This window comes from Anomaloglossus baeobatrachus, chromosome 4, assembly GCF_048569485.1.
Source record: "Anomaloglossus baeobatrachus isolate aAnoBae1 chromosome 4, aAnoBae1.hap1, whole genome shotgun sequence".
Classification (NCBI taxonomy): Eukaryota; Metazoa; Chordata; class Amphibia; order Anura; family Aromobatidae; genus Anomaloglossus; species Anomaloglossus baeobatrachus.
Genome location: NC_134356.1, coordinates 114395178 through 114415665, shown reverse-complemented (window position 1 = coordinate 114415665; position 20488 = coordinate 114395178). Strand labels below are relative to the sequence as shown.

Below are 20488 nucleotides of genomic sequence, written 5' to 3'. Positions count from 1 at the left end.
TCAATCCAGAAATATTACTGAGTCCATCAGTTATTAGATATATGAAACTAATATAGCTGTTGCAAAACCCCAAATTGTTATAAAGAAAAAAGGTTAAGATTAATAGGGGTGCCCAAACTTTTTCATATGACTGTACATGGTACAAGCACTGATCACGACACAGAATGAGGAAATATATATTAGTAGGAGTTTGGGAAGAAAGAACGTATGACTGTAGGACGCATACATAGGCATGGAATTTATTTATCAAGATTATTTGCAAAGTTGATTCATTTATATTTTAGAATTTTAGATCCATTGGAGCAATAAAAACTTGCAGAAATCTAACAATACACTGTAGCAATAAACGAAGATATTTAGGGGAGTTAAAGTTCATTTACAAATACACTTGATTTTACCAATGATAAATCTGCGGATTATATAGGATTACATTATAATGTAAGTAAACTTTCCAGAGCAGTTAGTAAGAAAAGAAATGTACCTTAGGAAGCGCAAATTTGTAAATGGATGGAGAGTCACTGGAGTGACCATAGACTGACTTGCCACTGCTTCCTAAAGCAGCTGAAAATAAAGCTTGCTCCACCTTGTACCGATGCTTCTGGATCATAGAGTCCTGAAACATCCCCCGCTGATCTACATATTCATTGGGGCCTAGTAGAAAGAAGCATAGTGTCAGTCATCAAGTGCCACCCGAAACCGTGCCAGCCACTCAGGTGCCCACAAGATACCCAGTTGTATATTTCTAATTAGTTGAATGCCGGCCCCACAGTGACCCCATAACAATGACAGCCTTACAGTACCTAACCATAAGTGTGAACTGCACAGTACCAGACCCATGTCAGTGGAGCCAAAGAGAAACCGCAATAACAGTGTCCACCATTGCTTACCCTTGGTTCTGCTCCTACACTGCTACTTGACACTCCTCTTTTCTTGTACATGTAATATACTAGTGTGCATCTCCAGTAGCGCCTACATGGATCTTTAAAGATCTGCTTGGATATCTCTAATTTACCGCAGAAAATAAAAATAACGAAGCTGACCGCTAATGACAAGCCCTCAAAAAAAAAACCTGCATGTGTAAAGGACACGGTGGGGGCCTGGAGAGCACTGAGAAAACTGTATAGACTCACTTATTGTCTTTCAAAATTTACCCCGTTGTGGGAGGATCCAAATTTTATTCAAGGGTCTCAAAACAAATTATTTCAAGGATGGATGCAGAGTGGGATACGGAGGTTGGGTGATTTACTGAAAACAGAGGAGGGGAGAGTTCTGAGCTGGGCGGAGGTATCGGAAAAATTTAACATGGAAAATCACCATTACCTACAATATTTACAAATAACAACACATTACACATCAGTGGTAAAAGAGGTCGGGAAGGCTGAAAAGAAGGGGAGTTTTGATGTATTGATTGGTCAGGGAGCGGGACATGAATCCCTTTCGATCATATACCAACGATTGAGAGATCAAGTACAGGGCCCCTGGAAAGAGCAAATATTTAAAACCCGGGAGACGGCTCTCGGCGATCCGGACATCTATGATCAAATTCTAAGGGGGTTGGAATCTGTTAAGAAAGTAATGATAAACGAACAATGGAGGGAGATGCAATTTAAGCTAGTACACAACGCAACATACGCCTTTAATATATCACATAGCAGCTCACCAGTGCATTTCTTGGACCATTGCCCTAAATGTGGACTCCATAAAGCAAAACTGTTTCACTGCATATGGGAATGCCCACAGGTGAGGGGGGTATGGGAGGAAGCGGTGGCGTACATATTGAGGATTTGGAAAGTAGTTATACCCGTCACCCCTCAGGCCTGTTTTTTTCACTGTATAGAAGCCCTTACAGAAACTGACAGAGCAAGTGCTCACATTCCAGGTGTAATACACATAGTATTGCTTGTAGTCAAGAAATGCCTACTTAGGAATTGGCTGATAAAACAGACACCGAGAAATACAGAAATAGGTGATACCCTAAAAACAATAATGATGTACGACAAACTGGATTCGGAGAAACATAAGGAGAAGTCCACTAAAAGATTCTTCAAAAAGTGGAGAACATTTATTGAGCAAAGCTTCACACAGACGGAAATCACCCAGTTAATTAAGGCATTTGAACACACGTCTTGGTATTGTTTGGAAGACATTGCAGGGACACTAGGGACACTGAAGATAGGGAGCATCCAAAAGACCAACTGAAGGGAACAAATATGTTAGTTTGTTAAGTTAAAGTAAATTGTTAAGATAATTCTATGGAGATGAAAATGTGACAATGAAAAAAGAAAATGATGTAACAGAAGCATTGTATGATCCGAAGAAATTTTATGGAATGTAACAACATGTTCTTTTGTTGATATGTGCTTGCTGACATCAAATAAAATATGTTTAAAAAAATAAAAAATAAAAACTGCATGTGCACAAGGTTCACGTGTAGTACATCATACCAGTTATTTAGTTTTTTTGTAAGCAAACAAATATGGCATCACGTGGGGTATTGTGCTCTGTACCATCCTATTATGAATGCCATATATTGCACAATATCACAGAGGAACCATATACCCACTAGATAACATTGCTTCTAGAGGAGCATATGGTTTTTACATAAACCCTGTGTATAATGTAATGATGTAAAGACCCGCATTATTACCTGAGTGAGAAGTATAAGGGCTCATTCAGATGTCCATGACTAACCACAGATCTCCTGACCTGAACTTAAAAGCCTCCTAAGCATATACAGTTAGGTCTAGAAATATTTGGACAGTGACACAAGTTTTGTTATTTTAGCTGTTTACAAAAACATGTTCAGAAATACAATTATATATATAATATGGGCTGAAAGTGCACACTCCCAGCTGCAATATGAGAGTTTTCACATCCAAATCGGAGAAAGGGTTTAGGAATCATAGCTCTGTAATGCATAGCCTCCTCTTTTTCAAGGGACCAAAAGTAATTGGACAAGGGACTCTAAGGGCTGCAATTAACTCTGAAGGCGTCTCCCTCGTTAACCTGTAATCAATGAAGTAGTTAAAAGGTCTGGGGTTGATTACAGGTGTGTGGTTTTGCATTTGGAAGCTGTTGCTGTGACCAGACAATATGCGGTCTAAGGAACTCTCAATTGAGGTGAAGAAGAACATCCTGAGGCTGAAAAAAAAGAAAAAATCCATCAGAGAGATAGCAGACATGCTTGGAGTAGCAAAATCAACAGTCGGGTACATTCTGAGAAAAAAGGAATTGACTGGTGAGCTTGGGAACTCAAAAAGGCCTGGGCGTCCACGGATGACAACAGTGGTGGATGATCGCCGCATACTTTCTTTGGTGAAGAAGAACCCGTTCACAACATCAACTGAAGTCCAGAACACTCTCAGTGAAGTAGGTGTATCTGTCTCTAAGTCAACAGTAAAGAGAAGACTCCATGAAAGTAAATACAAAGGGTTCACATCTAGATGCAAACCATTCATCAATTCCAAAAATAGACAGGCCAGAGTTAAATTTGCTGAAAAACACCTCATGAAGCCAGCTCAGTTCTGGAAAAGTATTCTATGAACAGATGAGACCAGGATCAACCTGTACCAGAATGATGGGAAGAAAAAAGTTTGGAGAAGAAAGGGAACGGCACATGATCCAAGGCACACCACATCCTCTGTAAAACATGGTGGAGGCAACGTGATGGCATGGGCATGCATGGCTTTCAATGGCACTGCGTCACTTGTGTTTATTGATGACATAACAGCAGACAAGAGTAGCCGGATGAATTCTGAAGTGTATTGGGATATACTTTCAGAACAGATTCAGCCAAATGCCGCAAAGTTGATCGGACGGCGCTTCATAGTACAGATGGGCAATGACCCCAAACATACAGCCAAAGCTACCCAGGAGTTCATGAGTGCAAAAAAGTGGAACATTCTGCAATGGCCAAGTCAATCACCAGATCTTAACCCAATTGAGCATGCATTTCACTTGCTCAAATCCAGACTTACGACGGGAAGACCCACAAACATGCAAGACCTGAAGGCTGCGGCTGTAAAGGCCTGGCAAAGCATTAAGAAGGAGGAAACCCAGCGTTTGGTGATGTCCATGGGTTCCAGACTTAAGGCAGTGATTGCCTCCAAAGGATTCGCAACAAAATATTGAAAATAAAAATATTTTGTTTGGGTTTGGTTTATTTGTCCAATTACTTTTGACCTCCTAAAATGTGGAGTGTTTGTAAAGAAATGTGTACAATTCCTACAATTTCTATCAGATATTTTTGTTCAAACCTTCAAATTAAACGTTACAATCTGCACTTGAATTCTGTTGTAGAGGTTTCATTTCAAATCCAATGTGGTGGCATGCAGAGCCCAACTCGCGAAAATTGTGTCACTGTCCAAATATTTCTGGACCTAACTGTATATGTGCTATGTGCGCGCTAGAAAAGTGATTTTTCTCAAGAAAATTTCTTGAGAAACTTCTGGGAGTTGAAGATTACCGCATCTGCGGTAAAAAAACGCACCAAAACTGTGGGAAAAACGCATGCGGTTTTGCCGCGTTTTTGGTACGTTTTTGCCACGGTTTTTCCGCAGGTTGGTCCCTGCGATTTTTTATGATGTAACTGCAATAAATAATATAGATAATAGATAGATAATCGATAGATAGACAGACAGACAGATAATGAATAGAGGGAAAGATGGATAGATGAATAGATAGATAGATAGATAGATAGATAATAGATGAGAAAGACATATATAATGTCCCACCTCCCTGCATATTCTAACCTGGCACCCTTTGGTGACTTTCATGTGGCACTAAGGGGTGCTTAGCCTTGTATTTAGCCAAAAAATAAATAAATAAAAAAAAACGACGTGAGGTCCCCCATATCTTTTGTAGCCAGCTAGGGTAAAGCAGACAGCTGCAGCCTGCAGACCACAGCTGGCAGCTTCACCTTCGCTGGTAATCCAAAACAGAGGGCACCCCACGCTGTTATTTTACATTAAATAAATAATTTAAAACAAAAAACATGGGGTCCCCACCAAATTGGATCACCAGCCAAGGTAAAGTGGACAGCTGTGGTCTGGTATTCTCAGACTAGGGAGGTCCACCGTTATTGGACACTCCCCAGCCTAAAAATAGCAGTCCACAGCCGCCCCAGAAGTGGCGCATCCATTAGCTTGCCAATCCTGGCGCTTTGCCCCAACTCATCCCGTTGACCTGGTGCGGTGGCAAACGAGGTAATATATGGGGTCGATGTCAGATGTGTAATGTCACCTGGCATCAAGCCCTGGGGTTAGTGATGTCGCGCGTCTATCAGATACCCGACATCACCAACCCAGTCAGTAATAAAAAAAAATAGACAACAAAAAAAGTTTTATTTGAAAAAACACTCCCCAAAACATTCCCTCTTTCCCCAATTTATTGAAAAGAACAATCAAATCCGTGTCCGGCGTAATCCAATAAGGGGGTCCCACGACGATCCATACCATAGTCACTGTCCCAGTCAATGAAGAACAGAATGTTCCCCATTGGCTGGGAGAGTAGTGCAGTGACCTGAGCTAACATCAATCGGTCAGCCCAGGTCACTGCAGGGGATTACGAGGAGTGCGATATCGTCACAGCAGGTAATGATCTCATCTAACCTCCTGACAGCAGCGCTCGTCATCCCCGCGGCTGCCTGCACTGCAGTGTGAGAAGCTGCTGATACTGCAGTGCGAGCATATGCTGACACACTGCAGCACGAGCAGCCGCGGGGAGCAGGACACAGACTGCACGGGCACCCGACGGAGGTCACACGGAAGTGCTTCTGTGCGGCGACCAGGGAGTGTGATATGTGTGTGTTTATGCTCTGCTCTGCTTCCTCTTCCTGTCATAATGACATCACTTCCCTGCAAAACGCAGGCAGTGATGAACATTACCGCAGGTAAACCACGGCTATACCAAGGGTATACCGCACATCATTTGCGGTATACCCGCGGTATTTCGCGATTACATTACAGTGAATGGAGTGAAATACCGCAGGTACCAGCGGAAAAGAAGTGACAGGCACATTTTCTCAAGAAATTTTCTCAACAAATTCTGCAGAAAGAATGTTCTTGAGAAAAAAACGCAGTGTGTGCACAGCTATTTTTTCCCCCATAGGTTTTGCTGGGAAATGTCTGCAGAAAGATTACAAACATTTCTCAAGAAATTTCTGCAGCAAAACCGCGGGTAAAAACGCAGTGTGCGCACAGGGCCTAAAGGGTGCTTTACACGCTGCAACATCACTAGCGATCTCGTTAGCGATGTAACACGCTAGATCGCACATACGATTTGCCGAGATCGCACATGTGACCGGCGCTACAAAAATGACCTATGTGCGATCTCGGGAAATCTTATCTGCGATCTGGCGTGTCACATCGCTAATGAGATCGCTAGCGATGTTGCAGCGTGTAAAGCACCCTTAAGGCTGCTGAGTTCAGGTCAGGAGACCAGAGGCCAGTCAGTGCATTGTGGTCTGTGATCGGATGTGATGCACAGACGCCTGAATGAGCCCTAACTGTTATAGTAGTCTCCAGGAGTTCTTACTTTGCAAGATTTTGAGATTCAGAGAAAACAGTTCCAGTTCAGTGCCACCCATGTCCTCTTCCTCTTCCTTCTCCGCCATGGGGCACACAAGTGCCAGGGCTTTAATCTGCTGTGAATCCACTGAGCTCATCAATGACAATGACAGAATATCACCACCAACCACTGAAAGAAAGCAAAAGGAAACGTGTTTTCATTTGAACGTGAATCATTACTTGCGATTACCAACAACCAAGGCCGTCCGTATATGAAGTCAGAATAGCGGTAAGGGTTCGCTCACACTGGCGATGATTCACACAGGCAAGAGAATCGGATGTATTATGCTCAAACTGCCAGCGGAGTGTGATTTGAGTGTCAGTCACAGTATCTGATTCTCTCACATGCAAGAATTGGATCATCAATGAGAAGAAGATGGAAAGATTAATTTCTTCATCTTCTCCATTACCTATTTCTGCGTATATCAGACTGAACTCTGATGACATCCGAGTGCAGACTGATATTTTGAAGGCATCCATTGACTGGAAAGGGTTTGTACAGTCTGATATACCCTGCTAATCGCACCATACACGATTTGTTTATTTTTCTGATTGGGCTATGCTATCTGATAAAATATTGCATAGCACTCGTCCCATGTAAACGCCAGTGTGACCAAACCCAAACACTGAGCTCATGGTGAAATAATGCTCGGCATCGCTCTTATTGAATTGTGTCCTGATTCAGCAATGGGCAATGTCCAACCTTGACGCTACTGTGGTAAGAATACATAATGTTTTTGTGCATATATTGATAGGCATTATGACGCCTGTCTTCAAGTATTTTCCTATTCTAGGCTAATACCTATGTATCCTAGAAATTGGAATGATCTTGATGGCCTTGCATCCAGAACGAATATGTGTCCATCTGCACCGCCGGTCATAAGAAAATTGCCTTTTTGATCAAATCTAAGTAAATAAAAAAAGAGAATTTTGTTACTTACCGTAAATTCTTTTTCTTATAGTTCCGTATTGGGAGACCCAGACCATGGGTGTTTAGCTTCTGCCTCCGGAGGACAAACAAAGTACTACACTTAAAAGTGTAGCTCCTCCCTCTCAGCTTATACACCCCCTGGTAGCCAGTCCTAGCCAGTTTAGTGCAAAAGCTGAAGGAGAATAGCCACCCAAAAGTAGAACCGAGTAAGAACCGGAACAACCGGAGACTCTGTCCACGACAACAGCCGGTGATAACACACGGAACAAGAAAATTGCCAACAGGCAACAGGGAGGGAGCTGGGTCTCCCAATACGGAACTATAAGAAAAAGAATTTACGGTAAGTAACAAAATTCTCTTTTTCTTTATCGTTCCTTTGGGAGACCCAGACCATGGGACGTTCCAAAGCTGTCCCTGGGTGGGAATAAACAGAAAAAAAACTAAGAAGTAGGCGGAGCCTAACTTCACAAGTGGGCGACAGCCGCCTGAAGGATGCGTCTGCCCAAGCTCGCATCTGCCGAAGCATGAGCATGCACTTGGTAGTGCTTCGAAAAGGTATGCAGGCTAGTCCAAGTGGCAGCCTGACAGACTTGTTGAGCCGTAGCCTGGTGCCTAAAATCCCAAGAGGCACCGACAGCTCTGGTCGAGTGTGCTTTGATCCCCGGCGGGGGAGGCACCTGAGTACTCTGGTAGGCGTCCGAAATGGTCGATCTAATCCAACGGGCCAAGGTCGGCTTAGAAGCAGAGAGACCCTTGCGCCGCCCTGTGGTTAGCACAAAAAGAGAGGTGCACCGCCTAAGTGCAGCGGTGCGAGACACATAAATCCGGAGAGCACGCACCAGATCTAGAGTATGCAGCGCTTTCTCAAAGCGATGAACAGGGGCCGGACAGAAGGAAGGCAAGGAAATATCCTGGTTAAGGTGGAAGGGAGAGACCAACTTAGGAAGAAAGTCCGGGGTCGGACGGAGAACTACCTTGTCTTGGTGAAAAACCAAAAAAGGTGACTCCGAGGAGAGCGCAGCCAAATCAGAGACTCTCCTAAGAGAAGTTATGGCAACTAGAAAGGCCACCTTTTGAAAAAGACGATACAAAGAAACCTCCCTAAGGGACTCGAAAGGGGGTTTCTGCAATACCGTGAGGACCAAGTTAAGGTCCCAGGGATCCAAGGGCCGCCGATAAGGCGGAATGATGTGAGACGCACCTTGCATGAAGGTGTGGACCTGAGCCAGCCGGGCGAAACGCCGCTGGAACAGCACTGATAGAGCTGAGACTTGTCCCTTGAGAGAGTTGAGGGACAGTCCTAACTGCAGACCGGACTGTAAAAAAGACAGAAGGGTCGGCAACGAGAATGGCCAAGGAGAATGGCCGGAAGAGCGACACCAGGACAGGAAAATTTTCCAAGTCCTGTGATAGATCTTGACGGAGGAAGACTTACGGGCCCGAGTCATAGTGGAGATGACTTCAGGAGGAATACCAGAAGCCGTCAAAATCCAGGACTCAAGAGCCACTCCGTCAATTTGAGTGCCGCAGAATTCGGGCGGAAAAACTGACCTTGCGAGAGCAGGTCTGGACGGTCCGGAAGATGCCACGGCATCTCCACGGACAGTTGGAGCAGGTCCAGAAACCAAGCTCGCCTGGGCCAGTCCGGTGCAATGAGGATGACTCGACGGCCCTCCATTCTGATCTTGCGCAGGACTCTGGGCAAGAGAGCTAGAGGGAGAAACACGTAGGACAGACGAAACTGGGACCAGTCTTGAACCAGAGCGTCCGCGGCGAAGGCCTGAGGATCGTGGGAGCGAGCCACGTAAACCGGAACCTTGTTGTTGTGACGGGATGCCATTAGGTCCACGTCCGGAGTGCCCCACTTGCGGCAGATTGACTGAAACACTGCCGGGTGCAGGGACCACTCGCCACCGTCCACGGATTGACGGCTGAGATAATCTGCCTCCCAGTTTTCTACGCCAGGGATGTGGATATGGTGGACTTGGAGTCCTCCGCCCATTGAACAATGCGTTGGACCTCCAACATTGCCAGGCGGCTGCGTGTCCCGCCTTGGTGATTGATGTAGGCAACCGCTGTCGTGTTCTCTGACTGGACTCGAATGTGCCTGCCCGCCAACAGGTGGTGGAAGGCTAGGAGAGCTAGAAGCACAGCTCTGGTTTCCAGCACATTGATTGAAAGGGCTGACTCGGACGGAGTCCAAGTGCCCTGTGCTCTGTGGTGGAGATGTACCGCTCCCCAGCCGGATAGGCTGGCATCCGTGGTGAGAATCACCCAGGACGGAGTCAGGAAGGAGCGCCCTTGGGACAGGGAGAGGGGTCGAAGCCACAACTGAAGAGAGCTCCTGGTCCGTGGCGACAGAGCCACTAACCTCTGTAAGGAGGAAGGCCGCTTGTCCCAACAGCGGAGAATGTCCAGCTGCAGAGGACGCAGATGGAACTGGGCAAAGGGAACCGCCTCCATGGAGGCCACCATTTGACCCAGCACCTGCATCAGGCGCCTGAGGGAATAACGGCGGGGCCTCAGGAGAGAGCGCACCGCTAGCCGGAGAGACTGCTGTTTGATTAAGGGCAACTTCACAAGTGCCGGCAAAGTCTCGAACTGCATCCCTAGGTACGTGAGACTCTGGGTCGGAGTCAGAGTGGATTTGGGAAGATTGACAATCCACCCGAATTGGGCTAGGGTGGCGAGAGTGAGCGAAACACTCCGCTGACAGTCTGCGCTGGATGTACCCTTGACCAGAAGGTCGTCCAGATAAGGAAGCACAGCTAACCCCTGGAGGTGCAGGACCGCAATCACTGCCGCCATGACCTTGGTGAATACCCGAGGGGCCGTGGCTAACCCGAAGGGGAGAGCCACGAATTGGAAATGATCCTCTCCTATCGCAAAACGTAACCAACGCTGATGTGACACTGCGATTGGCACATGTAGATAGGCATCTCTGATGTCGATGGACGCCAGGAACTCCCCTTGGGTCATAGAGGCAATGGCTGATCGTAGAGACTCCTTGCGAAAATGCCGCACCCGGACATGCTTGTTGAGAAGCTTGCGATCCAGGATGGGCCGGACGGTACCGTCCTTTTTTGGAACTAGGAAGAGATTTGAGTAAAAACCTCTGAACCGTTCCTGAGCGGGAACTGGGACAATCACTCCGTTTGCCTGCAAGGACGCCACGGCCTGCGAGAAGGCGGCAGCCTTGGAGCAGGGGGGAGTTGAGAGAAAAAATCTGTTTGGAGGGCTGGAAGAGAATTCTATCCTGTAGCCGTGAGACATGATGTCTCTCACCCACTGATCGGAGACTTGCTTTAACCAAGCGTCGCCAAAGTGGGAGAGCCTGCCACCGACTAAGGACATGGCTGGAGCGGGCCGAGAAGCATGAGGAAGCTGCCTTAGTGGCAGCACCTCCTGCGGTCTTCTGCGGACGCGCTTTTGGGCGCCAGTTGGATTTCTGATCCTTGGCTGAGTTAGCGGACGAGGCGGAAGGCTTAGAGGATGACCAGTTGGAGGAACGAAAGGAACGAAACCTCGATTGATTCCTACCCTGGGCGGGTTTCCTGGTCTTGGCAAATGACTGGGATATGGACCTAGAAAAGGACTCTACCCAGGCCGGGGGTTCAGTCACAGGTGCAGCAGCAGCCTGAGAGACCACTGGGGGTGAGACTGCCAAGTTAGAGCAGACATCACAATGTGGATAGGTGCTCGGCTCAGGCAGCAGGAGCTTACATGCAGTGCATGTAGAATAAAGCTTTGGAGCCTTGCTCCTTGTGTTGCTGCTGGAGTGGGGGCTTTGCAGAGAATGAACCCCAGGGAGAATATACAGAGGTCCACAACCGGAGACCGGCTGTGGCCTACCAGACCGCTGAGCGCGGTGTTGTGTGCCCTCCAGATCCCGAAGCCCGGTTCCCCAGTCGCAGCACCTCAGCAGAGATGCAGAATGCAGGATGTCCCAGAGCAGAGTGAACTTGCCTGAGAAGAGGGCGTTCCTATAAAAGAGCGGGAACTGGAGGGCTATAGAGACCTGCCGGGAAGGAGGGACGCCCCAGCAGTGGGGAGTGTCCCTCCCCTGTGTAGAACGGCCGCTGGGAGGAGCCAAACCTGTCCCTCTGCATGAGTGACATGCGAGCGCAGGAAAATGAAACTAGGCCTCCGGCGAAGCCGGGGCCTAAATTTAAGTGGCGAGGCCGACAAGCAGGCACCATCGGCGCGGTTCTCAGGCAAAAGCTAAAGAACCCGCCGGAAAAGTTAAACAATCACATACAGCATACTCTCCCCTTACAATAAAGAACCGGGACCCCCAACATAAACGTCTCAGGTACTTAGCTGCTGAGACGCAGGGCCATGTCCCTGGGGATGAGTGCTCCGGTCTAACAGAATCCTCAAGGGGCTGTGGATGGAGACCGGACTCCTGCCAGGCATGGAGACCGTGCTGGCTCCCACTTCAAGCCAGAGCCCAGAAGGGATGGTGAAGGAGCGCGGCATGTAAGGCTGCAGCCTTGTAAATCAACCTTAACAACACCGCCGACACAGTGGGGTGAGAAGGGACATGCCGGGAGTCCAGACATGGACCCGCTTTTCTTCAAACTCTTTCCAAAAGTCAAACAAATCAGATGAGAATGCATGTGTGGATGTATGCCTCCTGACACAAAGCAATAAACTGGCTAGGACTGGCTACAAGGGGGTGTATAAGCTCAGAGGGAGGAGCTACACTTTTAAGTGTAGTACTTTGTTTGTCCTCCGGAGGCAGAAGCTAAACACCCATGGTCTGGGTCTCCCAAAGGAACGATAAAGAAAAGGAAATATGAAAAAACTCTATTTTAATTCAAAATAGTTAAACAGATTATATTGATGACACAAAATTTCTTAAAGGGGTTATCCAGCTAAAACAAGCTATCACCGATCCACTTGTTGCTGATTGTTGGGTTCCCAACCATTAGCCCGCATGGGGAATTTCAATCTCCATCATATGATGGCATGGCAGGTCAGATGCCTGACCCCTGCTCTATTCATTCCCTGTGTGGCTGCCATAAACATCTTGAGCGCATCGCTTGGGAACCCCATAGGGCAGTGTGTATCAACTCCAGTCCTCAAGACCCACTAACAGATCATATTTTCAGGATTTTCACAGTATTGCACAGGGAATAATTCCATCACCTGTGCAATACTATTATTATTATTATTACTATACTAAGGAAATCCTGAAGACCTGATCTGTTGGTGGGTCTTGAGGACTGGAGTTGAGAAACACTGCCATAGGGAATGAATGGAGTGCAGGCTGCAATTGTATCATTCCACTCCAATCTTAGGCCCCTTTCACACGTCAGTGATTCTGGTACGTTTGTGCTTTTTTTTAAACGTACCAGAATCACTGACATACGCAGACCCATTATAATGAATGGGTCTGCTCACACATCAGTGATTTTTCACTGCACGTGTCTCTGTGCGGCGTACCCGCGTGTCCGTGATTGCCGCACGGAGACATGTCCATTTTTTTTCTGGCATCACTGATGTCCCACGGACCACGCAGTGGTGTGATCCATGAAAACGTGCCAGAAAAAAACGTGCTTTTAAAATAAAGAAGGGAATTTTGTACTTACCGTAAATTCCTTTTCTTCTAGCTCTTATTGGGAGACCCAGACAATTGGGTGTATAGCTACTGCCTCCGGAGGTCACACAAAGTATTACACTAAAAAGTGTAAGGCCCCTCCCCTTCTGGCTATACACCCCCCGTGGGATCACGGGCTTACTCAGTTTTAGTGCCAAAGCAAGAAGGAGGAAAGCCAATAACTGGTTTAAACAAATTCACTCCGAATAACATCGGAGAACTGCAAACCGTTCAACATGAATAACATGTGTACCCGCAACAAACCAAGAATCCCGAAGGACAACAGGGCGGGTGCTGGGTCTCCCAATAAGAGCTAGAAGAAAAGGAATTTACGGTAAGTACAAAATTCCCTTCTTCTTCAGCGCTCTATTGGGAGACCCAGACAATTGGGACGTTCAAAAGCTGTCCCTGGGTGGGTAAATAAATACCTCTTGATAGGGCTGCAAGACAGCGCTCCCCTACGGGGAGGCCACTGCCGCCTGCAGTACTCTTCTACCTAGGCCGGCATCCGCCGAAGCATAGGTATGCACCTGATAATGTTTGGTGAAAATGTGCAGACTCGACCAGGTAGCTGCCTGGCACACCTGTTGAGCCGTAGCCTGGTGGCGTAATGCCCAGGACACACCCACGGCTCTGGTTGAATGGGCCTTCAGCCCTGATGGAACCGGAAGCTCAGCAGAACGGTAGGCTTCAAGAATTGGTTCTTTGAGCCATCGAGCCATGTTGGCTTTAGACGCCTGCAATCCCTTGCGCGTACCAGCGACAAGGACAAACAGTGCATCAGATCGGCGCATAGGCGCCGTGCGGGAAAAGTAGATTCTGAGTCCTCTGACCAGATCTAACAAATGTAAACCCGTTTCAAACCGGTGAGTCGGATGAGGACAAAATGAAGGTAATGATATATCCTGATTAAGCTGAAACGCGGATACTACCTTAGGGAGAAACTCCTGAATGGAGCGCAACACTACCTAGTCCTGGTGAAACACCAGGAAGGGAGCCTGATATGACAGAGCTGCCAGCTCATACACTCGCCGAAGAAACGTGATCGCCCTAGAAAAGCCACTTTCTGTGACAGGCGAGAAAGGGGAAACTCCCATCAGAGGCTCGAAAGGCGGCTTCTGGAGAGCAACGAGTACCTCGTTCAGATCCCATGGATCTAACGGCCGCTCGTACGGGGGCACAATATGACACTCCCTGTAGCAACGTGCGCACCTTAGGAAGACGTGCTAGACGCTTCTGAAACAACACGGATAGTGCCGAGACTTGCCCTTAAAGGGAGCCGAGCGACCAACCGTTTTCCCGACCAGAGTGCAGGAGGGCAGGCAAAGTAGGCAAAGCCGATGGCCAGGGATACACTCCCTGAGCAAAACACCAAGATAAGAATATCTTCCACGAGTTGTGGAATATCTTGGCAAACCGCGGCTGGCGAGCCCGTCTCATTGTGACCCTGACGTAATGCTCACAGTCGACTGACGGTGAGATGCCACAGATCTCGGTACCACAACCTCCTCGGCCAGTCTGGGGCGACGAGAATAGTGCGGCAGCAATCGGAAGCTGGAACTGCGACCAATCTTGAGCCAAGGCGCCTGTCGCCAGAGCTCCCGCCATGAAAATCGAGACCTTGTAGTTGCCGAGACGCCATGATGTCGACGTCCGTCCTCATCCCGCGGCTACCGATTTCTTGAAGCCAAACGGGAGCAGGTCCCATTCCCCTGCGTCCACGTCCTCGCGACTGAGGAAGACTTGCTTCCTAGTGTTGTACGTCCGGAATGTGTACGCCACCGCTGTGGATAGTCCGACTGAATTCGGTTCTGATTGCATTCCAGCCACTGCAGGAAAGCTTGCAGTGCAAGATACACTGCCCAGAGCTCTAGACCACTGAGTTGAAGAGTGGACTCCTCTGAAGACGGTCTTTGACCGTCTGTGAAAGGGGGACGTTACTGTGTAGGAACATCGACTTCCTTCCCCTTAGCGAAGAATCTTCTAATGATGCGGACGCAGATGAAACTGCGTGAAAAGGCTCGCCTCTGGATGAGGCGCCTCCTTGAAGGAGAGACTGCACCCTCGTCTGTAGTGAACGCTGTTTGTCCAGCGGAATTCACTATCACTGAGAGAGTGTGAAAACTCTATGCCAAGATATGCCAGCGATTGGGTTCAACTTAGAAGAAGTCAAAGACCTCCCCGAAACTCTGGGAAGGGTCCAGCGCCATGTTCAGGTTGTGTTGGCATGCTTCTAAAAGAGAGTGCCTTGACAAGTAGATTGTCCAAGAAAGGGATCACAGAGTGACCGTAAGAGCGCGGGACTGCTCCCACTGCTGCCATGAACTTGGTGAAAAACCCGTGGGGCTGTCGCCAGCCGAAGGGTAGGGCTACAAAACGAAATATGCCCGTAGCCAACGCCGGTGCCTTGGAGCAATCGGCACGTGGAGATAAGCATCCTAATGTCTATGGATGTTAGGAAAAACTCTTTGAGACAGTGAGGCAATGACGGAGCGGAGTGATTCCCTCCGGAACCGCCTGGTTGTCACGTGCTTGTTAAGCAGTTTAAATTCCAGAACGGGACGGAAGGAGCCGTCCTATCTTGGCACCACGACCAGGTCGAAGCAAAAGGCGTAACTGGTTCCTGAAGAGGAACAGGGATTACCACTCGTCCTGCCTGCAGAAGAGCCTCGGCTCGGTCGGAGAGGTAGTTTGAGACAAACTGACTCTCTCTCACCGGCCTTTGACCTGTGGTAGGTAAATGTCGCTAAAGCGGGGGAGTCTGCTCCCCGCGGTTGCGGAGTGAGAAGGCTGAAAATTATGAGAAAAAAACGCTTTGGTAGCGATTCCTCCGGCTGCCTTCCCCGGGCGTACTTGAGCCTGCTAGGAATCTATGCCCTTCTGGGCCTTTTGAGTCGTTTTGGACAGTTGAATGAATTCATTCAACCCTTACCAACAGACTATCACTAGATAAAGGCAACCTGGTTAAGCACTTTGTTGGAAGAAGCATCTGATCCAATCTGTTAACCACTAGGCTCTGCGTAAAAAATACGGAGATGGCCGATGCCACCGCCGTCCGGCTCGTAGAGTCTCGGACAGCCTTAACAGCATGGTTCGCCATGCGGCGATTGCGAGATTACAGACGCTGCTGAGACCGAGATGTACCGGTGACAGCGTCCCTCTGCGCAACACTATCTGAAATAGCTTGGAGTGCCTTCACGGCTGCGACTGCCGGAGCAACCGACCTGCCGATAGCTTCATAGACAGATTGCGGCCAGAACCTATCTATCTGTCAATGGCATTTTGACGTGAAGCCCCATCCACCACTACAACTATAGATCCAGCTGCAAGCCTGGAGATCGGGAGATCCACATTTGGACCTGGGCTAGCGCTTGTCCAATCAGGGAGGAGAGTGCCTCATTAATACGGCCGGAGAACGCTTATCGTGAAAAGCGTTGCGTTTCTGGACTGCATCTCTAGGATCAGAGGGCCAGACGAGTACGCAATTGCTTGCGATATTAGAAAAGAGATCTCCCCTGCTGTGAAGCCGACTCTTTCACTGATGGAGTCGAGGGCTATTCCCAGCGAGCCTGCTTAGGCCCTCTTGAACTGACGTCCGTGTCGGAGCCTGCCCCCTGGGACGCGTGAAAACCACCCTGGAGCCTTGAGCTGCTCCTCAAATCATGGTGGCCAGGGGCATTGCAACTATATTGCCCAAGGTCTGCGTGGGCTGCCAGACTGTAAGATGTCAGCCATAGTCACAGCCAATATAACAGCGGAAAAAAACTGCAATTTCGTCCCTGTCTCTGGACAGGAAGCACAGGTGGTTCTTTTAACCACATATAGCCGAAAACCCCGGTCAAGCAATTGCCCGCACTGGGGTCCTAGACTCGTATTACATGCAGTACAAGCAACATATAAAGTCCTCATTGGCCTTTTCTTTTTCTGCTGTTGTTGTCTAGCTATCTAAGTGCATAGCCTAGGATAGCGACCGTACAGTAAATAATCATACAAGCATGAAGTACAAATAAACACTTCAGCTCATGTAGTACACGCAGCATTGAAAACTTGTGGCTTGGCACATTAGCTCTTCTGCTGCTGTTGTCTATTTATCCAGGAGCTTGAGACAAGGATAGCGACATACAGTGAATGTATAGCATTCAAGCACGAAGTACAAGTAAACACTTCAGCACCTGTAGTACCCGCAGCATTGAAAACTTGTGGCTTGGCACATTAGCTCTTCTGCTGCTATTGTCTATATATCTAGGAGTATGAGACAAGGATAGCGACATACAGTGAATGTATAGCATACAAGCCTGAAGTACAAGTAAACACTTCAGCACATGTAGTACACGCAGCATTGAAACTTGTGGCTTAGCACATTAGGCCTTCTGCTGCTATTGTCTATATATCTAGGAGTATGAGACAAGGATAGCGACATACAGTGAATGTATCGCATACAAACATGACAGTAAACACTGCCAGCACATGCAAATGCAGCAGCCTTGCAAGCTGGTGCCTTGGCACCACTGCTCTACTGCTGCTGTTGTCTAGTTAACTAGGAGCATGAGGCAAGGATAGCGACATACAGGAAATGTATAGCAGACAAGCATGACAGAAAAACACTGCAGTACAAGCAAATCAAGCAGCATTGAGAGCCTGTGCCTTGGCAGCCTTGCCTTACTGCTGCTATTGTCTGTTTAACTAGGTGCATTAGCCAAGAAAAACGACATATAGTGCATGTATAGCATGACAATAAACCCAATTGCAGCACCTGCAAACGAAGCGGCAATGAAAGCTTGTGCCTTGGCACTTTGCTGTTGCCAAAACTGCCAACAAACACTGCAGACTAATCATTGAACACTTGTCTAGCCATCTAGGAGAGTATGCCCAGAATAGCGACAGTACAGTGCTGCATCGCATATCCGCACACAGTTCAAAAGCCCACTTCAGTATTAGTGGGACCAGTACTGCCTATCGCCCGCCCAGCGCGAGTATGAGGTCGCTCAAAAACCTGTGCCTGGTTCCGTTCTCCCAGAGTGGAAACCATAATGGCTGCCGGCTTCTCTTCCACGTCCTGTGCAGAGGGGCGGGCCGTGGGCGAGCCCCAGCCAAGAGCGGGAACCCGGCATCTCACTGTGTTCAGTGAGAGGGGGCTGGAGAATGCAAAGCAGACTCCAGCTCCCTGCGCTGAGATCTGTACAGCGTCCCGCCCCTCCTCTGACTGGCAGGGCTGGGGGCGGGAACGAAGCGGTGCCAGGCCTCAGAAGCCGGGGACTAAAGTTACAGGCGCCCCCGCCGTAAAAGCGCGGTCGGCGCCAAGTCCCCGGCGCACTACAAGTCACATCAGCGCCGCCGCCGTATGAGCGGTCGGCGCAAGTTCCTAAACATGACCCGTCGCTCAGCCATGGCTGCAGCAACATAAGCCCATCACTAATGTCCCCGGCGCACTATAACGCCCAGCAAGCCCGGAGCGTGCTGTGCTTGCCGGAGACACCGAGTACCTTACCGATGCAGGGCCTTGTCCCTGATAGTACTCGTGCTCCACATCCATCAGGTTCTTCTGGGTCTGTGGATGGAGCCCGGCCTCAGGGCTTGGAGGCCGACAGATCCCACTTCCACAGGGCCCTCCAAGGGGATGTGGAAGGAAAACAGCATGTGGGGCTCCGGCCTCTGTACCAGCAATAGGTACCTCAACCTTGCAACACCATCTGGTGAGAAGGGAGCATGCTGGGGACACTATATGTGTCCTCTTTTCTTCCATCCGAGATAGTCAGCAGCTACTGCTGACTATACAATGTGGAGCTATGCGTGGATGTATGACCTCCTTCGCACACAAAGCTAAAACTGAGTAAGCCCGTGATCCCACGGGGGGTGTATAGCCAGAAGGGGAGGGGCCTTACACTTTTTAGTGTAATACTTTGTGTGACCTCCGGAGGCAGTAGCTATACACCCAATTGTCTGGGTCTCCCAATAGAGCGCTGAAGAAAATCATTTTTACTCACCCGGCTCCAGCGATGTCCTCTGCAGCCCGTGCAGCCTGCTGCTTCTGAGCCGGCTCATTACTGTCGCGCATATTCATGATGCACGACACAGCTGACCCGGAAGCAGCTGCTGCGGGGGTCAGCGCCGGCCGGATGCTGCACCGCGGGAGCGCGCACAGGTGAGTTAATCTCTAAGTGCAATCACGGGCCACGGAGAACGGAGCCCGGATTGCACTTAGACAACCCACGTGTGCCGTGATTCACGGCACACGGAGGGACATGTGCGTGTTTTACACGCCAGTGAAAAACGTCAGGCTTTAACGGGCCTTACAGGGATAAGTTTCCTGTTCTGCTCATTGGACTGTGTGTGCCCAGGTTCGATCTCTATGATCAACAAGTTGTCACCTATAATGTGGGTTAGTGATATCTTGTTTTTACCTAGACAACTCCTTTAAATGATCACTAAACCTACAATCTGCAAATCACAATTTTAACGTTATATTGGGTTACCCTCAAAAACTCACTCGAAACGGTCAGCTCTAACTCTTAAGGCCCCGTTACACGCAACGACATCACTAACGAGAAATCTCTGGGGTCACGGAATTCGTGACGCACATCCGGCCTCGTTAGCGACGTCGTTGCGTGTGACACTTAAGAGCGACCGCTAAAAATCCCAAATACTCACAAAATCGTTGATTGTTGACACGTCGTTCATTTCCCAAATATCATTGCTCGTTCTGGACGCAGGTTGTTTGTCGTTTCTGAGGCAGCACACATCGCTACAAGTGACACCCCGGGAACGACGAACAACAGCGTTCCTGCGTCCTCCGGCAACGAGGTGGGAGTGACGTGAATGCGGCTGCTCTCCGCCCCTCCGCTTCTATTGGTGGCCCGCTGTGTGATGTCGCTGTGACGCCGCACGAACCTCCCCCTTACAAAAGAGTTTGTTCGCCGGCCACAGCAACGTCGTTATGAAGGCAAGTTCGTGTGACGCGTACTAGCGATATTGTGCGCCACGGGCAGCAATTTGCCTGTGACGCACGCACGACGAGGGCGGCTGCAATCGCTAGCGATGTTGCAGCGTGTAAAGCGGCCTTTAGTGTAATCCATGTCTAGCCAAAGAGACTCTGAGACTGTCAGCCAAGCCAGGTTAGGCCAAAGTTAGTCTAATATGTAAGTGGGACATTGACCTTTATTGTCAGGATCTGTACGCACAAAGTACTAATCTGGCAGTGTAATGTTAAGAACCAGGACGGCTCTTCATGGATAACCAAATGCATTCCATAGAAGGCCAGGCCTAGTAAAATACACTATTATTATCAGCTTTTACAACCTAGAACTAAGTATCATGAACAGAAGAATTGAATGAAGATGCCTACACCCACCACCACTATAGTAACTAATGACGGTCTGGATTTATGGTTCC

General features: G+C 48.6%; 1 protein-coding gene across 1 annotated transcript in view; it reads right to left on the bottom strand.

Moving 5' to 3' along the window:
• Positions 1–20488, bottom strand: part of CFAP43 (cilia and flagella associated protein 43) — a 207640-nt gene that overhangs the window by 151554 nt on the left and 35598 nt on the right. The window contains exons 12-14 of the mRNA XM_075344505.1: positions 7369–7472; positions 6535–6696; positions 482–651 (exon numbers count right to left, since the gene is read on the bottom strand). Coding sequence (XP_075200620.1) covers positions 482–651; positions 6535–6696; positions 7369–7472 — 436 coding nt within the window. The remainder of the gene's footprint in view (positions 1–481; positions 652–6534; positions 6697–7368; positions 7473–20488) is intronic.